The sequence below is a fragment of the Monodon monoceros genome, unplaced genomic scaffold (assembly GCF_005190385.1).
Source record: "Monodon monoceros isolate NGI ecotype Baffin Bay Population unplaced genomic scaffold, NGI_Narwhal_1 Super_Scaffold_18, whole genome shotgun sequence".
Lineage (NCBI taxonomy): Eukaryota > Metazoa > Chordata > Mammalia > Artiodactyla > Monodontidae > Monodon > Monodon monoceros.
Window position 1 is genome coordinate 143,402,220 of NW_021703774.1, and position 25,507 is coordinate 143,427,726.

Genomic DNA, 25,507 nt, shown 5'->3' on the forward strand with positions numbered 1-25,507 from the left:
GCAAGCCGGCCAGCCCCAGAATGCGGGAGCTTAAGCTGGCCAAAGGCCATTGCCCGCCGGGAATCAAGCACGAGCCCAGGGCCGCAGCAGCGCGGCACCGAGAGCCGCCGCTCTACGTGAACGAAAGAGCAGAGCGCACGCGCAAAGCCGCCCTGCCAGCGGAGCGGAGAGGCCCCCTCAGCCGGCCGGGTCTCGCCTCAAGCCCTCAACGATCCGCACTGCCCAGTCACCCGCGCCTTGTCACCCCGCCGGGCTTTCCCCGCCCCGTCTGTACGCTAGCTTATCGCGGCTGCGCACGCAGAGCCTGAGCGAGCGCCAGCGGGAAGGGGAAGAGGCGGGTAAGAAGGGCCTGCGTCCCGGGGGCGCCTATGACGGGATTGGGAATTTTCTCCTCGGCTCTCTCCGGCTCTCGGGATCCTTGAGGAGGAGAGTGCGAGGAGCCTCAGGAACCGGCTTCCTCCTGCCGTTCAGGCGTGCCTCTAATAATCGAAGTGTTTTCGCCCGGAACGTCGTCTAGTCCGGTCCCTTCCTGCCTCTCTTCTCCCCGCCCCCACTGGGGAATCCGAGGCCGAGTTCCGGCCCGTCTGTTGTCACCAGAAGTATTTGAGATGTCTTCCCCGCCGTTTAGGTAGCACCGGAATGTTTATCTGCCTTCAGTGTCGCAGCAGCTTAGGGGTAGCTCTCCAGGTCCAGCCCCCAAGTCAAGCACAAAGAGCCTCATTTTTTTTGACGCTTGCTAGTCCTGGGATTCTTTCTGACACGCTTTGCTGAATGAAGCAGCTTCCAGGTCCTCGCAGCAGTGACTTCGAGGCCACTAAACATAGGTCCTCTTTACTTCCTCTGGGCGTCTCCACCGTTTCCTAAATAATCTGCCTTTCAAGTTTGCGTCTCTTGGGGCACATCCCTTACATCCGTATGCGATGTCCCTGAATTATGCTCTTTCCTTTTGGAAATAGGGTCATACCACGTACCGCCTTTTGGAATGAAGTACTCCAGTGGCAGTGGGATAGTATCAGCAGTTACTAAGAAGCGTAGTAGTAATAGAGTAGGATTTCTGTTGTTGGCTGCCAGAGTGGATGGATAATTCAGTAACTTTTTTGTAGCAGGAGGCAGCATTTTAGTTCAGTAGCTGTGCTTGATGCCCTGAAGTTGGGGGCAGAGGAGGTACCTTGTAATTAAACAAACCAGTTGGGTCCAAAATCTGCTGATAGGAAGAAATCTAAAACAGAAGAAAGCCTGACAGCCATGCCATGTTTAATAATATCTGCAGGTCAAATTTCTATGTAGAGACAAATACACTGTTTGCTTTTATATGCCAGTTAAATGTAATATGTTGACATTTATGTTGATGCTGATGTGAAGTTTTAGCAGCTACCTCGGAACTTTTCAATAAAATTTCTCAATTAGTTAATTCCTAGATAATCGTGATAATCAGCTTAGTTATTTTTACTTTAATAAGTTTGACTGAATGCTATAAATTTAGCCCCCCCCTTTTCTTTAACATCCGGTCACACCATTTCTGTCAGTCTTATTACTAATTTTCCTTGATGCCTAAATACCTTAGTCATCTTAGATTTCCCCTGTGCTTCATCTCCATATCTCTTATATTACTGGATCTCATGGTTTCTTTATTCAAAAAGTAACTTGGATTTATCCCTTTGATTCTCATTGTTAAAGCTGGAAGGCTGTTTTCTAAGACTTTGCTACCTCTTAGCTCATCCCCTGAAAGCTCAAATAACAGTTCTGAAACATGACCATTGTCATGTTTATTCTCCATTAACCTGTAAAGGTTCATGTTAAGTTGCTATGCTTGGGTTTCAAAGCTCCTTCTCTATATGCACATGATATGATGGGAAAAACCCAGGATTTAGAGTAAGAAGACCTGGGTTTAAATACCAGGACTGTCATTATACTAACTCTGTGACCTTGGGAAACTGAGCTTCAGTTTCCTTCTCTTATTTCAAATAACAATATCTTTTTCTTCCAGCCTCTCAATTATTGTGAGAATTACAATTGGCATAATGTGTGGAAAAGTTATCAGCATTAAACAAAAACAACCTAAGCTATTATTATTATTTCTTTGTGCTCATTTATTTCACAAACATTTGAAAACAAGATATGTTAGATACTGGTGCTACAGCTATGAAAGATAGTCCCTAAGGAGTTGTCTTTCAGATAACTTTCAGAGTGTGTGTGTGTTTGTTGTGTCTGTGTAGGGAGTAGGGTGGTAAAATGTCTGACAAGGTAGAATGTGATAATATACTGTAAAATAGGTAAGGTTAGGGTGAGCACCAAACCCAGAGGAAAGAGGAACAGGGAAGATTTCCTGGAGGAAAGTAAGTTTGAACAGTCTTGATTTATAACAAAGATCCAGAAAGAAAAGGAGGGGGAAGGGTGCCATGAAAGAGCTGTGTTTAGAGAACTGCAAATTGTTAGGTTTTGTTGGAGTATTAAGTTCAAAGGATTATAGGAGGTAGGACTGCATAGGTAGAGGTGAAATTTGAAGGGCTTTGTGTGCTAAGGGAAGTGTACAAATTGAAGGATCATAAGCAGACAGTTGGCCTGATCACAATTGTTTTTTGAAAGTTCATTTTGGCTGCCATGTGTGCTTCCTCACTGCAGTGTACAAAAATATCTTTATATCTTTGTGCCTTTCCTCATTTTCTTTACTCCACCCAAAAGGGTTTATGCCCTCTCCTCATATCTTAATACACTGTCATTCAGTGTCCAGTTCAGGTTCCATTTCTGCTGTGAAGTGCCATCTAATTATTTTAGGCCCCATTATTTATTCCCTTCTTTGAAACCCTGTTAGAAATAGTACCACACAATTTAGCCTTTATTTGTTCCATATGTGTTTTTATGTCCCTAAATAGACTGTAAGCTCCTTGAGGATAGGGAATGTTTCATACATGTATGAATAGAAAACATGTTAAACACAAAAATACATTGTTTGGTCTCTTTGGTTTTTTTTTTTTCAGGGACCAGATTATGGGCAACAGTCCTTTTAATTAATCTGTCATCATCATGGCTAATGAGGGCTGTGCCAAGGCTGGTGATAGTCCTTTTTCATCAGATAAACATGCTCAACTCATCTTGGCCCAGATCAATAAAATGAGAAATGGACAGCATTTCTGTGATGTGCAGCTGCAAGTTGGAAAGGAAACTTTCAAAGTTCATCGGCTGGTTTTGGCTGCCAGTAGTCCTTACTTTGCAGCTTTGTTCGCTGGAGGAATGAAAGAGTCCTCAAAAGATGTTGTACAGATTCTAGGAGTTGAAGCTGGAATCTTTCAAATACTTCTAGATTTCATTTACACAGGTATGTTAAGTGAACTTGTAGCTTTGAGTGAAGAATGATGCAATCACTCACGTTCTGCTATGGGAATATAACTTGATCTAACATATAGAAAGTGATTTAACAATATGTTATTATGAGCCTTCAAAAAGTTCATATCGGGACTTGCCTGGTGGTCCAGTTGTTGTTAAGACTTCGCCTTCCACTGCAGGGGGCTCCGGTTCAGTCCCTGGTCGGGGAACTAAGATCCCTGAATGCTGCATAGCATGGCCAAAAAAATCAAAACAAAACAAAAAGTTCATATCTTTTGACCCAGTATTCCTTTTCTGGGAATCCTAAGGAATTAATTAGTGATATAGGCAAATATTTACATTTATTGTAACATTATTTATAATAGTATATAATGGAATACAGTTTGATTGTCCCTCAGTAGGTTATATGGTTAAATAAATTATGGTACATGTATATATAATGGAATAATTTTTAGTTCTTACAAATTATATTTGTATATATGTACACACACACATATACATTCTCATGGAAGAATGTTTGCAATATATTAAGTGAAAAAAAATCTGGATATAAGTATCACCACAATTTTGTAAAAAAAAAATTCATTTGTGTATTTGTGCACAGGAAGAGACTAGAATATTTATAAGCGTTTATCTCTAAATGATGGAATATGGAAGATTCTTATTTTTCCTTTTTTTGTTTTTTCCTCAATATGTCTATAATCAGCATGTATTAATTTAAACAAACTTTTATTTTTAAAATGTTTTTGAAGAGTTTTAATGACATTATAAAATGTACACAAAAACCATAGTGTAAAATATGTCTTATATGTAATATAAATATACATGGAAAAAAGATTTGAAAGAGATACACTAAAGTATTAATGTTAATATAGGGATTTCCTGGTGGTCCTGTCTTTAGGACTCCACACTTCCCGCAAGTCGTGCAGTGCGGCCAAAAAAAAAAAAGTGTATGTCTGTGTATGGGAAAATGTGATTTTCATTTTTGTGCTTTTCTGCCTTAAAGTTATTTTGTTTTAGTTTTTTTAAAGATTTAATTTTTTATTTATTTTTAGCTGCATTCGGTCTTCGTTGCTGTGCGCGGGCTTTCTCTAGTTGTGGGGAGCAGGAGCTACTCTTCGTTGTGGTGCGCGGGCTTCTCATTGTGGTGGCTTCTCTTGTTGCGGAGCACGGGCTCTAGGCGCGTGGGCTTCAGTAGTCGTGGCTCGCGGGCTCTAGAGAGCAGGCTCAGTAGCTGTGGCGCACAGGCTTAGTTGCTCCGCGTCATGTGGGATCTTCCCGGACCAGGGATCGAACCCATGTCCCCTGCATTGTTGACAGGCGGATTCTTAATCACTGCGCCACCAGGGAAGTCCCTAAAGTTTTTTTCTGTAGTGAATATATATTACTCTTATAATCAGGAAAAAATGTTTGAAAACAAAGACTATGTTTGTTTACACTCTAGTTTTGAGAATATACCTTGCTCTCCTTAAAGGACTACTTGGTGGGATATGGCCTGATAAAGTATTGTTTACTTAAAGCATGTTATTTAAACCTGGAAAATAACGAAACCAGGGCTCTAACCCGTGTCCCCTGTATTGGCAAGTGGATTCTCAACCACTGCACCACCACTGAAGTCCCAAGGTGATTTCTTTTCTTTGTGTAGTTTCATATTCCTTTTTGGAAATTTTCAGAAAATAGCTTTTAATTTGCGATTGTAAAAATTATTATCACGTTAAAAAAATAAATTAAAAAAATAAAAATGATTATCTTTTATCTGCTGAAAGCAGTGCAGCTCTGCCTATTGACTAGTGTACAGATTAACATTGAGGGGTTCTTGACCTCACTTTTCTAAGTGACTTATGTGAGCTGATTAAACTATTTCATAAATGCCCCTGCTTCTCTTATTTGCAAAGTATAAATTAATACAGATTAATCCAATGCAATTAGTGTCAAACAACATAAAAACAGAAGAAGTTCCACAAGTTGCTTATTCTGCCTCTGCTGTCTGATGGTAGCAACAAGAGATATCTAGTGAAAGAGAATGTTCATGGCATCATCTCCATATTGCTGATGATTAGCACTTCCATCAAAGGAATAAAAAGTGGTAAAACCTAGAGAAATAAAAGCTACTGAGCATATCTGGGGGATAATAATGTTGTAGAATATTGACATTTAAGGTAAAATTGGTTAACAGTAAAGAACAGCATTTGGCCGCTAGTAAAAGATATAAAACAACAAGACAGGAGTTTATTTTTCCAACAAAAATGAATCCATAGAAGCCATCCCAAGGCTGGTATGGTGGCTTCTTGATGTCATTACTAGCCCGTTATTCTTCCAACATTTTGCTCCACCATCTATAGCTTGTAGCTTCTAATCTCATGATCAGTGAACTTTAGCCAGTGGAAGGCAGAAGAGGAAAAGGTAAAAGGACCTGCCGGCTGAGTCTATCCCTTTTTAAGCTTTTCTGGTAGCCCTCCGCAATAACTGCTACCTGTATCAAGTTGGCCAAACTCAGTCAAAACTTCACCCCCAGGGCTTCCCTGGTGGCGCAGTGGTTGAGAGTCCGCCTGCTGATGCAGGGGACACGGGTTCGTGCCCCGGTCCGGGAAGATCCCACATGCCGCAGAGCGGCTGGGCCCGTGAGCCATGGCCGCTGAGCCTGCGCGTCCGGAGCCTATTGGGAGAGGCCACAACAGTGAGAGGCCCGCGTACCGCAAAAAAAAAAAATTCACCCCCAACTGCAAGGGAGGATGAGAAATTTAATTTTCAGCAGGACACAACTGCCACTCACAACAAAATCAAGGGTTCTGTTAGTACGGATTAAATGAAAATGAATATTGCGTATTTATTGGACAGGGAACTTTGTAATCTTTGATACAATTAGTTCTTTGAAAATATGATCTTTGATTTTCATTGTAATAGCATTTCCTTTTTTGGGATGGGGCAGCAAAACCTGTTATTCTATTAATCTCTCCTCTGGATATTTTTTTTTAAATTAATTAATTAATTATGGCTGTGTTGGGTCTTCTTTGCTGGCACAGGCTGTTCTCTAGTTGCGGTGAGCGGGGGCCACTCTTCACCACGGTACACAGGCTTCTCACTGCGGTGGCTTCTCTTGTTGTGGAGCACGGGCTCTAGGCATGCGGGCTTCAGTAGCTGTGGCACGTGGGCTCAGTAGTTGTGGCTTGTGGGCTCTAGAGCACAGGCTCAGTAGTTGTGGCGCATGGGTTTAGTTGCTCCGTGGCATGTGGGATCTTCCCGGACCAGGGCTCGAGCCTGTGTCCCCTGCATTGGCAGGCAGATTCCCAACCACTGCGCCACCAGGGAAGTCCTCCTCTGGACATTCTTTATTAACCGATCACAATTCTAATAGGTCTTAACAGATTCTTCTCACCATAGATTTTTACGCACTTCACTTAAAATCAAATGACCTGGGTTTGTGATCTAGCTCTGCCACTAACTAGCTGTGTGATACAAAGCATTTCATTTAACTTTAGTCAATTATTCATTCATTCTTTCAATATATATGTGAATATATTTTTTGAGCTAGGCACTGGGGATATGATAGTAAACAAGACAGGTGTGGCCTGTGCCTTTACAGAGTTTTATAGGTAATGTAAAGTAGGTACTTAAAAAATAGAAATGAGCTTGTGAGAGCCTCATTCTCCTTATTCACAAACTGGGGATAGTAGCACTTTTTAATTCATGTGAAGGTTAGATGAGATAAATTTTAATAAATGTAAAAATACTTTTGTTTTTAAACCCTCAGAAAGTATATTTAGATTTCATAAGGTGAAGGTCATACTGCTGGGGTAGAACTAGAATTTTATTTTATTTATTTATTTTTAACATCTTTTTTGGAGTATAATTGCTTTACAGTGTTGTGTTAGTTTCTGCTGTGTAACAAAGTGAATCAGCTATATGTATACATATATCCCCATATCCCCTCCGTCTTGCGTCTCCCTCCCACCCTCCCTATCCCACCCCTCTAGGTGGTCACAAAGCCCTGAGCTTATCTCCCCGTGAGATGCAGTTGCTTCCCACCAGCTATCTATTTTACATTTGGTAGTGTATATATGTCAATGCTACTCTCTCACTTTGTCCCAGTTTACCCTTCCCCCTCCCCGTGTCCTCAAGAGTCCATTCTCTACATCTGCATCTTTATTCCTGTCCTGCCCCTAGGTTCATCAGAACCTTTTTTTTTTTTTTTTAGATTCCATATATATGTATTAGCATATGGTATTTGTTTTTCTCTTTCTGACTTACTTCACTCTGTATGACAGACTCTAGGTCCATCCACCTCACTACAAATAACTCAATTTCGTTTCTTTTTATGGCTGAGTAATATTCCATTGTATATATGTGCCACATCTTCTTTATCCATTCATCTGTCAGTGGACACTTAGGTTGCTTCCATGTCCTGGCTATTGTAACTAGTGCTGCAATGAACATTGTGATACATATCTCTTTTTGAATTATGGTTTTCTCAGGGTATATGCCCAGTAGTGGGATTGCTGGGTCATATGGTAGTTCTGTTTTTAGTTTTATAAGGAACCTCCATTCTGTTCTCCATAGTGGCTGTATCAATTTACATTCCCACCAACAGTGCAAGAGGGTTCCCTTTTCTCCACACCCTCTCCAGCATTTATTGTTTGTAGATTTTTGATGATGGCCATTCTGACCAGTGTGAGGTGATACCTCACTGTGGTTTTGATTTGCATTTCTCTAATGATTAGTGATGTTGAGCATCCTTTCATGTGTTTGTTGGCAATCTGTATAACTTCTCTGGAGAAATGTCTGTTTAGGTCTTCCGCCCATTTTTGGATTGGGTTGTTTTTTTTTTGATATTGAGCTCCATGAGCTGCTTGTATATTTTGGAGATTAATCCTTTGTCAATTGCTTCGCTTGCAAATATTTTCTCCCATTCTGACGGTTGCCTTTTTGTCTTGTGTCGGGTTTCCTTTGCTGTGCGAAAGCTTTTAAGATTCATTAGGTCCCATTTGTTTATTTTTGTTTTTATTTCCATTTCTCTAGAAGGTGGATCAAAAAGGATCTTGCTGTGATTTATGTCATAGAGTGTTCTGCCTATGTTTTCCTCTAAGAGTTATATAGTGTCTGGCCTTACATTTAAGTCTTTAATCCATTTTGAGTTTATTTTTGTGTATGGTGTTAGGAAATGTTCTAATTTCATTCTTTTACATGTAGCTTACTGTTTTTTTATTTTTTAATTTTATTGAAGTATAGTTGATTTACAATGTTGTATTAATTTCTGCCATACAGCAGATATTGATACTTCCCTGTGCTATACAGTAGGACTTTGTTTTTCCATTCTGTATATAATAGTTTGCATCTACTAATCCCGAACTCCCAACCCATCCCTCCCCCACCCCCCACCCCCTTGGTAACCACAAATTTGTTCTCTATGTCTGTGAGTCTGTTTCTGTTTTGTAGGTAAGTTCATTTGTGTCGTATTTTAGATTTCACACATAAGTGATATCATATGGTATGTCTTTCTCTTTCTGACTGAGTATGATAATCTGTAGGTCCATCCATGTTGCTGCAAATGAAATTTTTAAATTCTTTTTTATTTTTATTTATTTATCTATTTATTTTTGGCCTCGAGGCATGAGGGATATTAGTTCCACGACCAGGGATCGAACCTGTGCTCCTTGCAGTGGAAGCACAGAGTCTTAACCACTGGACTGCCAGGGAAGTCCCTGTTTCTTTTTTATTTTTTTATGATGAGTAGTATTCCATTGTATATATATCCATTCATCTGTCAGTGGACATTTAGGTTGTTTTCAGGTCTTGGCTATTGTGAATAGTGCTGCCATGAACAAAGGGGTACTTGTATCTTTTTGAATTATAGGTTTGTCCCAATATATGCCCAGGAGTGGAATTGCTGGATCATATGGCAATTCTATTTTTAGTTTTTTGAGGAACCTGCATACTGTTTTCCATAGTGGCTGCACCAACTTATATTCCCATCAACAGCGTAGGAAGGTTCCTTTTCCTCCACACTCTCTCCAACCTTTGTTATTTGCGGAATTGTTTATGATGGCCATTCAGACTGGTATGAGGTGGTACCTCATTGTAGTTTTGATTTGCATTTCTCTAATAATTAGCAATGTTGAGCATCTTTTCATGTGCCTGATGGCTATCTGTATGTCTTCTTTGCAGAAATGTCTATTTAGGTCTTCTGCCAATTTTTCAATTGGGTTGTTAGTTTTTTTGTTGCTGTAAAAGTGCTTTTAATAATCTGTAAAGCCTTATTAAGCTGTAGGGCATTCTTTTTAGTACTTTCAAGTAACTCTTGGTTTCATCCAGTAGCAGTCATTCAGTTACCTTCCATCACAACCCATGATCTTATCTTCTCCAAATTTGTAGTGAATTCTCATTTCATTCAATTAAGTCTTATCGCAGTTTTCTCTGCAGCCACTACCATTTATTCCCATGGTGGATTCCATTTCCTATACTTTTCAAAAAACCCCTGTTTGCATTCATCAAGCCATAGTCTTCCTCTCACCATAATGTCTTTGGCCATTCATTCATATATAATAATTTTTTTGAGCACCTAGTGTGTGCTAGGCATTGGGAATACAGAAAGAACAAGCCTTGCCCCAACAGAGTTTATAAATCTATTTGGGAATACAAACTTTAGACACATAGTTTAGTTGAATGTTTTAAAGGGATAAAGGGAAAGTTTAAGATTGAATGGAGAGTTTATCCTTATTAGGTAGAATTACAGTGGTTTTTTTCCCTTCTAAATATAATTGAGTATTTGATGTCTTCCCAAAGTCATTATAAACATTATAAACATATATGAAAGTGGGGACTTCCCTGGTGGCATGGTGGTTAAGAATCCACCTGCCAATGCAGGGGACACAGGTTCGAGCCCTGGTCCGGGAAGATTCCACATGCCGCGGAGCAACTAAGCCAGTGCACCACAACTGCTGAGCCTGTGCTCTAGAGCCTGCGAGCCACAACTACTGAGCCCGCGTGCTGCAACTACTAAAGCTTGCGCGCCTGGATCCTATGCTCCACAGCAAGAGAAGCCACCACAATGAGAAGCCTGCGCACTGCCACAGAGAGTAGCCCCTGCTCAGTACAACTAGAAAGGCCGCGCACAGCATCGAAGACCCAGTGCAGCCAAAAATAAATAAATAATTAATTAAAAAATAATAATAATAAGGGGAAAAACCCTATTATATGGGGTTGTAGTGAGGGTTAAGTGAATGTATAAAGCAATTAATGCTGTGCCTGGTTCATTGTTAAGTGTTACATGAATGTGGGGTAGGTACCATTATCATTTAAGTTCTGCACCTTTCTACAAGTTCTTTGTTGCCTTTATACTTAGTATCTACCCGGCAAAGCCTAAGCTATCAGTGGAATCAAGTATTGAATATAATGGTCTTTGAATATAAGTCAAATGTTTATTTTATTTTATTGGTTATTTTGTCTCCTTACTTCCCTAGGTATAGTGAACATAGGAGTGAATAATGTCCAAGAGCTGATTGTTGCAGCAGACATGCTACAGTTGACTGAAGTTGTTAATCTTTGCTGTGAATTTCTGAAAGGACAAATTGATCCACTGAACTGCATTGGGATCTTTCAGTTCTCTGAGCAGATTGCCTGCCATGATCTTTTGGAATTTACAGAAAACTACATTCATGTCCATTTCTTGGAGGTTCATAGTGGGGAAGAGTTCCTGGCACTTACAAAAGATCAGTTGATCAAAATTTTGCGAAGTGAAGAGCTTAGCATCGAGGATGAATACCAGGTCTTCTTAGCTGCAATGCAGTGGATTCTGAAAGATCTCGGAAAGAGAAGAAAACATGTGGTGGAAGTGCTAGACCCAATTCGATTCCCTTTATTACCTCCTCAGAGGCTTTTAAAGTATATAGAAGGTAATTTTTTTGTTTCATGTTAAGTTAGTCAGTTAATTATCCAGTGACCTTTCCTCTGTTTGAAACGTGATAGTGTTTTAATTTTTCAGTTCAATAAGCAGACATTTATTGAATGATTATTATATGCAAGATACAACTTCTGTGTTTTGTGGGTAGATAGTAGTATTTCAGTATTTCTTTTTTTCTTTCTTTCTTTTTTTTTTTTTTTAAGTTTTTGGCCACGCCACGCATCATGTGGGATCTTAGTTCCCCAACCAGGGATCGAACCTGCGCTCCCTGCATTGAGCGTGGACTCTTAACCACTGCACCTTCAGGGAAGTCCCAGTACTTCAGTATTTCTACCCCTTATTTTAATCAAATCTTTAAATACTTTCTTGAGATTAAGTACCAAGGGAGATAAAATTACTGACAGAGTTAAAATACTAGTGCTATTTTTGGCAGTACTAATTATTTTAGTGTAAGATTTCTTCTTGCCACTGAAAAATTCACCAAAACCCAGCATTTGAGGAAAACATATATGCTAAACACAAAACCAAAACTCAATAAATATTGTAACTCCTCTCATTATAAAATGAATTGTATATTGATATAATATAGCTTCTGTGTAGCCTTTGAATATATTTAGGTTCTAAACTTTGAAAATACTTTTCACCATAGTATAAAATAAATTTTATCTTTATATTGGAAAAATTATAACTAAATTTACTTTTAAAAACTACTTTGGACCTGGTTTCAAGATTTGAAGGTTTTACTCTTGTCATGCACTGAAGATTTAGGATGTGACTGAATTACAAATATTTTATTATGAATTAAATACAATACTAGCATTAAAGTTGTAATTCTGTGAACGAATTATATTTAATGTGGATTTTTAGTTTTTTCCCATTCTTAACAGTGTTAACAGAATTTTGTAGGTTTTTCTGAGTGATATCTTGTATTAATGTATATGCAGTTAATTCTCATTATTCATATATATTCAGTTCTCATTATTCACGGTAGTTATCCTCTATAAATTTGCCAAGAACACTGAATTGGCAAATATTGAGCCATTGTTCCTAGGGAAATACAGGGTAAGTTCTTACAAGCCTCTGGTTACAACATTTTTGTCAGCTGATCAATACATAACTTTGTTTTATGTGTGTGTCTTTCAGAACTACCTCATTTAATATTATATGTTGTTGATCCATTATCTCTGTAAGGCACATCACAGCCTTCTTGCACTTACAAACACTAGACAGCACTTTAGCAGTATGCTTGGGGGCTATTTTAAACAGTGAAAAAACCAGCAAAAAACACACAAATGTGAAAACCATGACACTAAATAGAGTGTGAAGAGGACACTTGTTTATAGTGAGAGCTGAAGCAAGAAGGCAGAATGTCACCTCTTTCAGTCTCACCTGGGAACATGCATGTTAGGTGATTCAAATTTTTTGCCACTCTGTGGCATGTCTGTGAACTACAAGGAAAGTGCTGTGAATGTTGATTTGGGTTACAAATCCATTTTAGTGAGTAGATGTAGTCACAAGTAAGGAATCCACAAAAAATGAAGACTGGCTGTATTTAAATGGTAAAACAAGAAGAGAGAAATTATCCAGACACATTTTTGCATGTATCATGTGAGAATTTAGGAGTGGAACAAAGGCTTTCATGGTTGAGTTGGCTTTTCCCAAGTGCTGCAGATACAGAGTGCTTAAGGAAAGTTCCTCTGCTAGGAGCAAAGGAAAGTTCCCTAGAATTGGGACATGTCTTCCTACAGCTTTTTAGTGTTGTAATACAGTGTTTAAGACTTGCACTGCCCAATAGTTATCACCTAAAGATATTTTACTGGAGTAAAACTGCAGGGAGGCAAGGGAGAAATAAATGGAGGATTTTTTTTAAAGTTAACCTTAATATGTTTCACTATTTTTGAAACTTTATCTCTTTGATCATATTGGAGAAAAGATGGACAATTTATACAGAAAAATAATGAGAGTCTACCACAAAATTCAGTGAAGGAGCAAGAGACTTAATTGAAATGGTTAAATTATGTTATGTGAAATGTGTAGATTTTCCCCCGGTGTATATTTTTTATATTTACTACAGGAATAATTCAGGCAATTTAATATTATTAATATATGATAACATATATTTTTCTTGCATTTTAGAGAATGATTTTACTTTTCAAAAATGGTACATACTCGTATAAAAAGTTTAGGTAATAAAGTATAAAAAAAACAACAAATCACCCAAGTCCATCACCCAGAAATAGCCAGTTATAATTAACATTCATTAAACATCATTCTAGATGTCTCTGTGTAGGAGGATGGATGATAGGTGGGTGTATGGTTGCATGGATGGATAGAAAAAAAAATTTATAAGAATAAGAATCATTCTATCATACTATTTATACTACAAAAATGTATTTAAATCTCACTAAAAATCAACAAAGAAGAAACTAAAGTAATAACTAATTTCAGATAAATGTTTCTTTATCCCAAGAAATATTCATTCTAAAAAGTTTTTGTAGAGTTAAAAACAAAAGATGAAAATCATTAAAAGGGGAAACCATAGTTTCATTTTGTGTTTCAATTTTAAAGTTTAGACTCTCTGCTAAGAAAAATGAGGTAATTAGCATTGTTATTTTTCTCCCTACCCCCCTCAAGGTTTACACAGCCTTTACATAGATTTTTTTCAATCATGATTCCCCTAGCTCTGTGCTTTTGCTCTGTATTTAAGTGGATTTAATGCTCTCTACCAGTTTTTTTAACGATAGTCTTTTTAGTCCTGACCTTTTTTTTTTTTGGCAGCGCAGCAGGGCTTGTGGGATCTTAGTTCCTCGACCAGAGATTGAACCCAGGCCACAGCAGTGAAAGCACCGAGTCCTAACCACTGGACCGCCAAGGAATTCCCTGAGCTTTCTTTTTTTTTGCAGTACGCGGGCCTCTCACTGTTGTGGCCTCTCCCAATAGGCTCCGGACGCGCAGGCTCAGTGGCCATGGCTCACGGGCCCAGCCGCTCCGCGGCATGTGGGATCTTCCCGGACCAGGGCACGAACCCGTGTCCCCTGCATCGGCAGGTGGACTGTCAACCACTGCGCCACCAGGGAAGCCCTGAGCTTTCTTTTTTGATTCATCATTTGGTCGGTTGGATTTCATCACTAAGTATTTTTTTCAAGGAAGGCTCATGGTAACTGTTATTTCCTGATTTTTTTTTCTCACATCTGAGAAGTTCTGCCTGTTGCTTTTTAATTTAACAGAAATTTGGGTGGGCATAATATTATTAATTTATGATGATTCCCCCAGCCCACCCCAAGTTTGTAAGGCATGGTTTTCTTTTTTTTTTTTTTTTATGACTTGCTGTTTCTGCTTGGATGCCTAAAGAATTATCTTTTTTTGCGTTACGCGGGCCTCTCACTGATGTGGCCTCTCCCGTTGCGGAGCACAGGCTCCGGACGCGCAGGCTCAGCGGCCATGGCTCACGGGCCCAGCCGCTCCATGGCATGTGGGATCTTCCCGGACCGGGGCACGAACCCGTGTCCCCTACATCGGCAGGCGGACTCTCAACCACTTCGCCACCAGGGAAGCCCCATTATTCTTGATTTGTGTTAAAGTTTGCCATTTTTCCTTAGACTATATCAAATACCCTTTCCTTTTTTTTTTGGCCGAGCCTTGCGGCTTGCGGGATCCTAGCTCCCCAACCAGGGATCAAAGCCACGTCCCCACACAGTGGAGTCCCAACCACTGGACTGGCAGGGACGTCCCCGCCCTTTCCTTTTAAAGGTTCAATTTTAATTTCATTTTGGGAAATTTTTCCTGTATGAAATTCCTAACACCTTTAATGTTTCATTTGGTAGTCTTCATCCTTTCACTGGAACTTTTTTGTCTTTCATATTTATCATCTTCTAATGTTAAAATATTTTGTCTTTTGCTCTATATTCACAGTTTTCTCAAGTCTTTACTCCAAATCGCTAATTTGATTTTTCTCTGATGAGTTTCTTGTTTCCAATTTATTAACTCTGCACTACTGTCATTTCAGTTCTCACTTTGTTTCCTCAGCAATGCGTCTCATTTTATTTTATTATTATTTTTTAATTTTTGGCTGCATTGGGTCTTTGTTGCTGCACATGGGCTTTCTCTAGTTGCGGCGAGCGGGGGCTGCTCTTTGTTGTGGTGCATGGGCTTCTCATTGCGGTGGCTTCTCTTGTGGAGCACGGGCTCTAGGCACTCGGGCTTCAGTAGTTGTGGCACGCGGGCTCAGTAGTTGTAGCTTGCAGGCTCTAGAGTGCAAGCTCAGTAGTTGTGGTGCACGGGCTTTGTTGCTCTGCGGCATGTGGGATATTCCCGAACCAGGCCTCGAACCCGTGTCCCCTACATTGGCAAGCGATTCTTAACCACTGCGCCACCAGGGAAGCTCACGATGCATCTCATTTTGCCTTTGAGTTCTTTTTTTTATATAGGATCTGTATTCTTAAATAATTCTATCCTGTGTATGGGGAGTTTGTTTCTGTTTGTGGCTAATGTTTTCTTCCAGACTGAATTCTTCAGTCTCTTTCTCTTCTTTTTCCTGGGGTATATTTACATAGCTGTATTGCTTTTTCATGATATATTGCTCATTCTTAACTTGGGCAACTCTGTTCAAACCTGCTTGCTCTGATAATTCTCTTTGACACCCTTTCTACCTTAGTGTAACTACTTTGTTTCTCCCATGTAAAATTTGAGGGCTCTGTGTTGTGTTCTCACCACTTCTTTCTAGCCTGAGGCATAAGGTAGTGAAAGAATAGAGATCTGCTAAGGCTGAGGTCCTTGCTTGGGGGCCTGGGCTCTGAGGTCTCTCTTGTAAGATCCTACTACTGTATTGATCTGTTTTCAAGACCTACTTATCCCAGCCAAGGATGTGTCTCACTACTGTGGATTTTGGCTACCACTAAGCTCTGTTAAATGGCAAACCCTGGTGATCCTCCCTATCTTTACCGATGGGCCTGTAAAGGATTTTTCTTTTAATGGTTTTGTTCTTTGACTTCTCAGTTCTGCTTTTTATCTGCTATTTGCCCTTTCTCCAGATTCTTACGTTACTAGTGAGACTTCTCAATATTTTGTTAGTTGACCTTTTCTCCTCAATATTGTTTTTTGGACATACAGACAAGGATTAGAGACAGTTCCTTACTGGCATATGTGGTGCTTTTGTGCAAATTAGAAGATAGTGCCCTTTCACGGAGGCCAGTTCTTATAGCTTGCCAAGTGGGACACAGGTTGGCTTTCATTCACAATTCATCTTTTCAGCTAAGCACCCTTGAGCAGAATAACCTACCCAATCATGCTCAAAGTCTTTAGGAAATGGACCTCATCCGACCAGAATCTTCTGTTTCTTGCTTTGACTATCATTTTCAAAGTGTATGACATAATTTTATATCCTTTTGTTAGCAGGTTGTAAGTATAGAATTTTGGGCAATTTTATTTTTTCATTTTGTTAGATAATTGTGCTCCTGTTTTACTTGGCATCTTTGTTTAGAGATCCTCATACATGTGTTTTCAAATTGGATCTAATGAAGCATGTTTTTTAAAACAATCTTTGATTTAAGGAAAGTATATATTCTTTAGTAGCAGTGAGAAAAATAATACTTGGTATTGTTGGAAACATACTCCATTGTTTGATGATGAGTTTTCATTTTTTGATTGTTAAATGTATTTTATTTTCATGGCAACATGTCTTTTCAATATTATTTAAAAATTGATTAAAACATTATCTTTTTCAACATTGCTTTAGGAATATCCGATTTTAATCTTCGTGTTGCATTGCAAACACTTTTGAAAGAGTACTGTGAGGTGTGCAAATCTCCCAAAGAGAACAAATTTTCTAGTTTTCTGCAGACATCTAAGGTTCGACCTCGGAAGAAAGCAAGAAAGTACCTGTATGCAGTAGGTGAGAACCTTTTAAAAAGTAATAGAAATTATTTTCAGGATAAAAACCTTTTAAGTTTTTGTTGTTATCATACATGTCAGAGTGTGCAGGTATGTCAGATAGGCATACTTAATTTCACATACAGGCTACAGATTTAGAAATTGTATTTATATAGTACAGTGGACACATCTAAGAATAAATAGCTATTTATTTGACATCTGTTATTCTGTGATTTAAATCTTTGGGTTCTTATATACCCAATTATTATCAAATAACTGCCTAAGATATACTGCTTTAAAAATTAAATATTTGAATTCTTGTGAGAAATAGGAAAATAAATCTCACACATTTTAACTATTCACAGCGTCTTAGATGGTCATTAGGGATGATAGGAACTAGTGGTCTCCAAAGTGTGGATATGCAGGATAACCCATAGGAATATCGTATGAACCTTTCCATTTTTATTTTATTTTATTGTAGTGTAGTGTAGTGTTGTGTAGTTTATTGGCCACCCTGCGCAGCTTGCGGGATCTTAGTTCCCCAACCAGGGATTGAACCCAGGCCACAGCAGTGAAAGTGCCGAGTCAGAACCACTGGCCGCCAGAGAATTCCCACCATTTTTTTTAAAAAATAGCATTAAACCTTATCAATATTTGATATATATATGTCAACAGATTGTCCAGATTTATATACATAATATAATTTATTATATATAAAAACTTTATGTATAGTATAATTTTTAGTATGTATGTCATTGTATAATTTTATATATACTATAATATATAAATGTGTAATTTTTGAGTGCTGGCTAAACTTTTTTAATGATGGGATGTGCAGTCAAAGAAGGATTTCAACTCACTATTTTTTTTTATTATTAATTAATTTACTTTTTGGCTGTGTTGGGTCTTCGTTGCTGTGCATGGGCTTTCTTTAGTTGCGGTGAGTGGGAGCTACTCTTCGTTGCAGTGCGTGGGCTTCTTATTGTCATGGCTCCTCCTATTGCACAGCCCGGTCTCTAGGCGCGTGGGCTTCAGTAGTTGTGGCATGTAGGCTCAGTAGTTGTGGCTTGTGGGCTTTAGAGCTCAGGCTCAGTAGTTGTGGTGCACGGGCTTAGTTGCTCTGTGGCACGTGGGATCTTCCCGGCACAAGGCTCGAACCCGTGTCCCCTGCATTGGCAGGTGGATTCTGAACCACTGCACCACCAGGGAAGCCCCAACTCACTATATTTAACTGAAAAAGACATTAATAGAAGTCACAATGAAACTTCCTAACTAGACAGATAACCAGTTCCTAGATTTATGTTTCATCTAACATTTGATTATAACCAAGACCAGGTGGTAGAACATTGTGGTTGACCTCATTGCATTTTAAGCCATAATCTTTCAGGACCTGGCACATTTAAGAATAATAGATGTATATATGGCAGACTCTAAAGCACTTATTACTTACTATGCAGTAGTTATATTGAATGTCTAGACATAGAGGGCTAGATTTTTCTTGTTACTACCATTTCCATATTTAGCAGTAAGGGATTTGCTGTGTACCTCCTTTCCTTCCTTTATTCAGGTGGATATACTCGGTTGCAGGGGGGTCGTTGGAGTGATAGTAGAGCCCTCAGTTGTGTAGAACGTTTTGACACCTTTAGCCAGTACTGGACCACTGTGTCTTCACTTCATCAGGCTCGATGTGGACTGGGAGTAGCAGTTCTGGGAGGGATGGTCTACGCAATTGGAGGTAATAATGAAAATGTCTTATTTCCCTTATTAGTCTCTAGCTCTAAGTTGACTGCATTCTTATATGCCTTATATATATTGCTAGATACTATGGGGTGTATGCAGATACCGTTGTGCTTAATAAATATTTATTGAATAAATGAATGAAAGAAAAAGGAAACATAAGATATTGAATATTTTATACCAGAGGGACACGGTAATTTATTACAAGGCAAATACTTAGGTTTGGTTTTAATGAAAAGTTGTTTATGAAAATGTGGTGCCAAAATTTAGATCAACATTTGTGATAAAAATTTTTTTAATTCTGAGAGCTGCATTATGAATCATTTTAAATTAACCAAGTATCTGGGCAGTGGGATGTATAAAAACCATGTCAGCTAGACATTGGGATATATTTCTTGATTAAAATCACTGTGTTTTCTGAAACTATTACTATAAATTCTAAAATGATTAATGAATAAAATTAAAACGGGATTTGAATTTGGGAGAGAAATAATTATTAGAGAGGGATCTAAAGAGAAATAAATACTAACACCTTTGATATAAATATTTACTTCTGAATAATTTGTTTTTATAGCAACCAGCCTAGGTAGATCATCTCTAACCTTTACAGCCAATTTTTTTGCTTTATTTCTATGGGTCATTCTAAAATACTGAAAGCTGTAAATCAAAAATCATATTATTTTTTTCCAACTATGATACCGTCAGTTTAAAATGAGAGAGATGTAGGGAATATTTGATTTTTATCTTTTGGAGGGAACATAATCATCACTCAAAAACTGTTTATTAAATCAATAAATGTCATGGTGCATCTGAAAATCCTAACAAAGAAATTAGAGTTTTGAGCAATAACCATCTGTCAGTATAAAGACTATAACTCTATATAATCTTTGGCTAGAACTCTAATAGTTCTTTTTATGTACATTTTGGCAGTTGCATTGCGTGAACTCTCTCCAGTTTAACCTAGGGTCACAGTGTCCTTTGCGACACTTCCATATATATGTATCCCCTTTCCTGATACCACAGAAGTACAGATGGGAGCCCGTCAAAACTGCTATGACTGGGCTTTCCTGGTGGCGCAGTGGTTGAGAGTCCGCCTGCCGATGCAGGGGACACGGGTTCGTGCCCCGGTCCGGGAAGATCCCACACGCCGCGGAGCGGCTGGGCGCATGAGCCATGGCCGCTGAGCCTGCGCGTCCGGAGCCTGTGCTCCGCAACGGGAGAGGCCCGCGTACAGCAAAAAACAAACAAAAAAAAACTGATATGACTTTACTAGCCATTATTAATACTATAAACATTACTATCTTAACATATTACTTAATATATAATTTTTAAATAAATGTTTTTTACCAAAGTAATTCAGATTTGCTGTAGAAAATTTGGTAAACCTGAAGCATATGAAAAAGAAAATAAAAATCACCCATACTATAATCATACCACCCAGAGATAATCACAGTCAATAGTTTATTTCCTTTTCGATACATTCATATCTGGGTTAATATTCTAAGTATTATATTTAAAAATTAAGATATAATTCACATATCATAAAATTCACCATTGAAGTGTACAGTTCAGTGGTTTTTAGTATATTCACAAAATTGTGCAACCATCACCACTAATTCCAGAACATTTTCACCACTGCAAAAAGCCACTGTTATCATTTAGGGAAAAGTTTATGTGAGTGTAGGGAACTTTTTACTAGCCATGTTCCCAGACTCCAGGTAAGGGTCAACCTTGTGAGCAAGCCTTTCTAACCATAGGCAGTTTTAGGCTTTATGGTGACTCTTTTCTGCACAGTAAGAGTTTCGTATACATCAGGATTCTAGGCCCTCATAAGATTATATGTGCTGCAAATATATTTTCCTACTCCTCTGCTTCATCTTTTACTCTTTTTATGGTATCTTTTGATAAATGAATGTTTTTAATTTTAATGTAGCCAACTCTATTATTTTTTTCCCTTTATGGTTAGTATTTCTTATATCGTTTTAAAGAAATCCTTTGTCTACTGGAAAGTCATGAGGATATATACCTTTATTGTTTTCTAAAATTTTATAGTTTTGCCATTTACATTTATGTCTGTAATTCACCTGTAATTGAATTTTTACGGATAGTATTAGTAAGGAACCAGTTTCATTTTTCTCCCCATATATATAACCAGTTCCCAGCGTTTTTGTTTCCCCACTGCTCTGTCATGCAAACTATGTCATATACCAAGTAATCATATATGTGTGGATCTGTTTCTAGAATTTCCTTTCTTTCCTACTGGTCTCTCTGTTTATTCCTATCTTAATTATTAAAGCTCTATTTTAAGTCTGATAGGCTTATTTAATAGGGCATTTTCTCTTTCCTTATTATTCTTTTTGGGAGTGCTTGGCTATTCTAGGTCTTTCATACTTCCATATAAAAGTTAGAATTAGTTTATCAAATCTGTTTTTAAAAATAATAATGTATGATTCCACTTATATGAGATACTTGGAGTAGTCAAAACCAAAAAGACAGAAAGTATAATGGTCGTTGCCAGGGGCTGGCGAAGGAGAGAATGGTGAATTATTGTTTAATGGGTATAGAGTTTCAGGTTTACAAGATGAAAAGGATTATGGGAATGGATGGTTGTGATGGCTGTACAACAATATGAATGTGTTTAACATCACTGAACTGTATTCTTTTTTTTTTTTTCTGAACTGTATTCTTAAAAACGGTTTACATGGTACATTTTATGTTATGTGTATTTAAATACAATAAAAAAGAAAGAAAGGGTTTTTTAAAAACTGGGATTTCATTAAATCTATAAATCATTTTGGGAATAATCATCTTTACATTGACACTTGTAACTCATCAACATGATACATCTCTTCACTTATTTAGATATTCCTTAATTTAAAACTTTATCTAAATAAAATTTATAAATTATATCCACAAAGTTCTTATAAATCTTTGATTAGATTTACTCCTAGGTATAGTATATTTTAAAATTCTATTTTAAGTGGTATTTTAAAATGTTTTTTTCATTTTCTATTTGTTGCTAGATAAGCATTGCATTAAAACTCAAATTGTAGCAGAGCCAGCTATCTAAACTATGAAAATATAGAAGTGTTAAAATGCAAATTGTATCCTCAAAAATTACATGGATTGTTTGGGTGGTAGAATTAGAAATAGATAATAGCCCACTTTGCTTCATTAAGTGGGTTTTAATAAATGACAGTGCTATGGATTCAAAATAACACTTGGTGGGCAAATAAATTTTAAAGAATAGTATAAAATCAGACATAATAATTGAATTTCTGACAACACAGAATGCTGCTGAATATTGTATTGTGGTTCTAGGCTATTAGTATTACTAAATCTTCTCATATGTGTCTCTTTTATTTAACTCAGGTGAAAAGGATTCAATGATTTTTGACTGTACTGAATGCTATGATCCGGTTACTAAACAGTGGACAACTGTAGCTTCAATGAATCACCCCCGCTGTGGCTTGGGAGTGTGTGTGTGTTATGGGGCTATCTATGCTTTGGGTAATTATACTCTCCAATTTAAGGATATCTAATATTATTTAAATTCTTAGTCAAATTCTGCTTACTTTAGAAATTTTCCTTCCTTCCCATAACAAACTTGTGTCTTTTTAGCTTTAAAAGTTCTTATTCTCAAAATTATATTACTTGGGAGATATTGCCAAGTATGGAATTCTTAGAAGGAGATGGACATAAAATATAGATGAGATGTCTAGGGGAGCATTTTAGCTGACTAGTTAAATTTCATGGTTAGGATAAACATTCTGAATACACAGACGTTGTTTCAAAAAGTTGTTTTGCAAAGTACCATATTTCCTATGCAATAGACTGAAGTTTTTGGTTTTGTTTTGCTTTATTTTTAAAAAATCTCTTGTGAGGGCTTTCCTGGTGGCGCAGTGGTTAAGAACCCTCCTGCCAATGCAGGGGACACGGGTTCAAGCCCTGGTCCGGGAAGATCCCACATGCCGCAGAGCAACTAAGCCTGTGCTCCACAACTACTGAGCCCACGTGCCACAACTACTGAAGCCTGTGCACCTAGAGGCCATGCTCCACAACAAGAGAAACCACTGCAATGAGAAACCCGTGCACCGCAATGAAGAGTAGACCCTGCTCACTGCAACTAGAGAAAGCCAGCGCACAGCAACAAAGACCCAACACAGCCAAATATTAAAAAAAAAGATCTCTTGTGAAACCTAGGCAGAGAGTTAAAAGACCCAAGTTCTACTTACAATCAAATTCTAACTTTTCATGTGATCTTGGACAGATAACCTCTCTGGTCCATAGGATAATCATCCATAATATAAAGTTGTCAGATTAGATGTTTTCTAAGGTGTTTTTCTTTTTAAATATTTATTTATTTATTTGGCTACATCGGGTATTAGTTGTGGCACGCGGGACCTTCACTGTGGCATGTGGGATCTTTTCTTCGCGGTGCGTGGGATCTTCCGTTACTCCGGCGGGCTTCTCTCTAGCTATAGCGCGTGGGCTCTAGAGCACGCGAGCTTAGTTGCCCTGCAGTATGTGGGATCTTAGTTCCCCGACCAGGGATCAAACCAGCATCCCCTGCATTAGAAGGCGGATTCTTAACCACTGGACCGCCAGGGAGGTCCCTCTAAGGTGTTTTTCATAAATAAAATTCCTTTATTCCAAAAATAATATTTTTCTGTTTGGTTTCAGGTGGTTGGGTTGGAGCTGAGATAGGGAACACCATTGAACGATTTGATCCCGATGAAAATAAATGGGAAGTAGTTGGCAACATGGCTATGTCACGCTACTACTTTGGGTGTTGTGAAATGCAAGGTAATTGCTTTATAAAATATTTTTCCTGAATATATATTTCTTAAAAAAACTGTTTGAGCATGAGGCTTTATTTTAACAAAAGTATATTTTATGTCTGTTAGTTTTGAATAATTGACACTAACAGTGTGGAAATTCTGCTTCTAATCTCCTATATTTTTAAACCTCTTATATCTTTATTTCTGTATTGCCAAAATAATCATTTTTTCCCCAAAATAAACAAAGCTAGAATTAAGAATTCCAGATGGGCAAAAATACCTAATTAGCAAAATAAGCATTTGAACTGTCATCCATTATTGTTATTTTCTCTCCCTTGTAGGCCTTAGTATATATTTCTAAGTAGGGAGAGATTATCAAAAACAATCTTCATAGTGTCATAGGCTTCTTCAGTGTTTTTTTATAGAATACATTGTGATTCAGTACACACACAATGCTATCACAGATTTGAAAAATGTTGTACTACATATTAAAGTGGTATACAGATGTTATTTTAATTGTAATTGTCTATTATACACTGAGAGGTAATTAATAAGCACTCTCAAATAGAACCTTATTCTCTGTCCAGAAATGGAGAACAGATTTACATGTACCTGTAGAGTAGGAAGCAGTCTGCCCATTGTTATGTGACAATTCAGCATGCTCTGTTCCCAGCTGAAATTCTTTCTGCCTTCTGAGTACCTTCTCAGATTTCTGCTAGCAGCTAAATACTCAAATTACATGGTGCAGACTATGTTATATTGTTTAATATTATAGTGTTCTCTAATTGTTTTTTATTTATTATTTTTATCTTCCCATCTAAAATCATAGAGCTAGAGACGCATCTTGGAGATTCTCTATTTCAACTCAACCCCTTTATTTTTTTTTTTTTTTTTTTTTTTTTTTTTTTGCGGTACGTGGGTCTCACTGCTGTGGCCTCTCCCGTTGCGGAGCACAGACTCCGGACCGGACCGGGGCATGAACCCGTGTCCCCTGCATCGGCAGGCGGACTCTCAACCACTGCGCCACCAGGGAAGCCCCGTACCCCTTTATTTTTAGATGAGGAAGCTGAAGATCAGGAGGCTGTGAGTTGTCTTTTCTCATAGTTGGTTACTAGCAAAGCTGGAGCTAGAACCCAAGTTTACTAACATTTAGCTCATGTTTCTTAAAATGCCATTCCTTGGAACTTCCCTTGTGGTCCAGTGTTAAGACTCTGCACTCCCAATGCAGGGGGCATGGGATCGATCCCTGGTCAGGGAACTAGATTCTGCATGCTGAAACTAAAGATCCCGCATGCCACAACAAAGATCCCACACGCGGCAACAAAGATCCTGTGTGCCGCAACTAAGACCCTGTGCAGCCAAATAAATAAATTTTTTAAAAATGCCATTCCTTATAACTTCTCACTTTAGACCTCTAGGAACAACAGTAGATACTCAAAAAAAATAATTGTTGATTGTCAGAACCATTATTTTCAGTTAAATTTAATAAGGAACTCTGTGAATTACAGTCTACTGTACAGTATCTGATACCTTAATCTAGCCATAAACTATTCTAATTTAAATTCATTTTGTCCATCTGAGCAACCGTTAGGTTGTCACCAACAGGGTCGTGTCATTCCCAGTTTAAGTGTATGACAGTTTTTAAGGGGGAACAAATCCTTCTCCCCATCCTTTTTTACCTATATGTGGTAGCAGTGGATCTGGAACTTGAGATCATTAAGCAAACAATAAGATCGGAAATCCTTGTCTGACAAATTGTTTTGTTATAGCATCATTAAGTTCTTTGAAAATTCAATGCCACTTTATTGTACGTGGGCCTCTCACTGTTGTGGCCTCTCCCGTTGCAGAGCACAGGCTCCGGACACACAGGCTCAGCGGCCATGGCTCACGGGCCCAGCCA

At 38.2% G+C, this 25,507-nt stretch overlaps 1 protein-coding gene across 1 annotated transcript in view; it reads left to right on the forward strand.

The window, feature by feature from the left end:
* Positions 1 to 322: 322 nt before the first annotated feature.
* Positions 323 to 25,507, forward strand: part of IPP (intracisternal A particle-promoted polypeptide) — a 40,034-nt gene continuing 14,849 nt past the window's right edge. Inside the window, exons 1-7 of the mRNA XM_029230869.1 lie at positions 323 to 338; positions 2,979 to 3,316; positions 10,782 to 11,213; positions 16,956 to 17,111; positions 18,657 to 18,824; positions 22,199 to 22,336; positions 23,510 to 23,632. Coding sequence (XP_029086702.1) covers positions 3,025 to 3,316; positions 10,782 to 11,213; positions 16,956 to 17,111; positions 18,657 to 18,824; positions 22,199 to 22,336; positions 23,510 to 23,632 — 1,309 coding nt within the window. The 5' untranslated portion in view covers positions 323 to 338; positions 2,979 to 3,024. The remainder of the gene's footprint in view (positions 339 to 2,978; positions 3,317 to 10,781; positions 11,214 to 16,955; positions 17,112 to 18,656; positions 18,825 to 22,198; positions 22,337 to 23,509; positions 23,633 to 25,507) is intronic.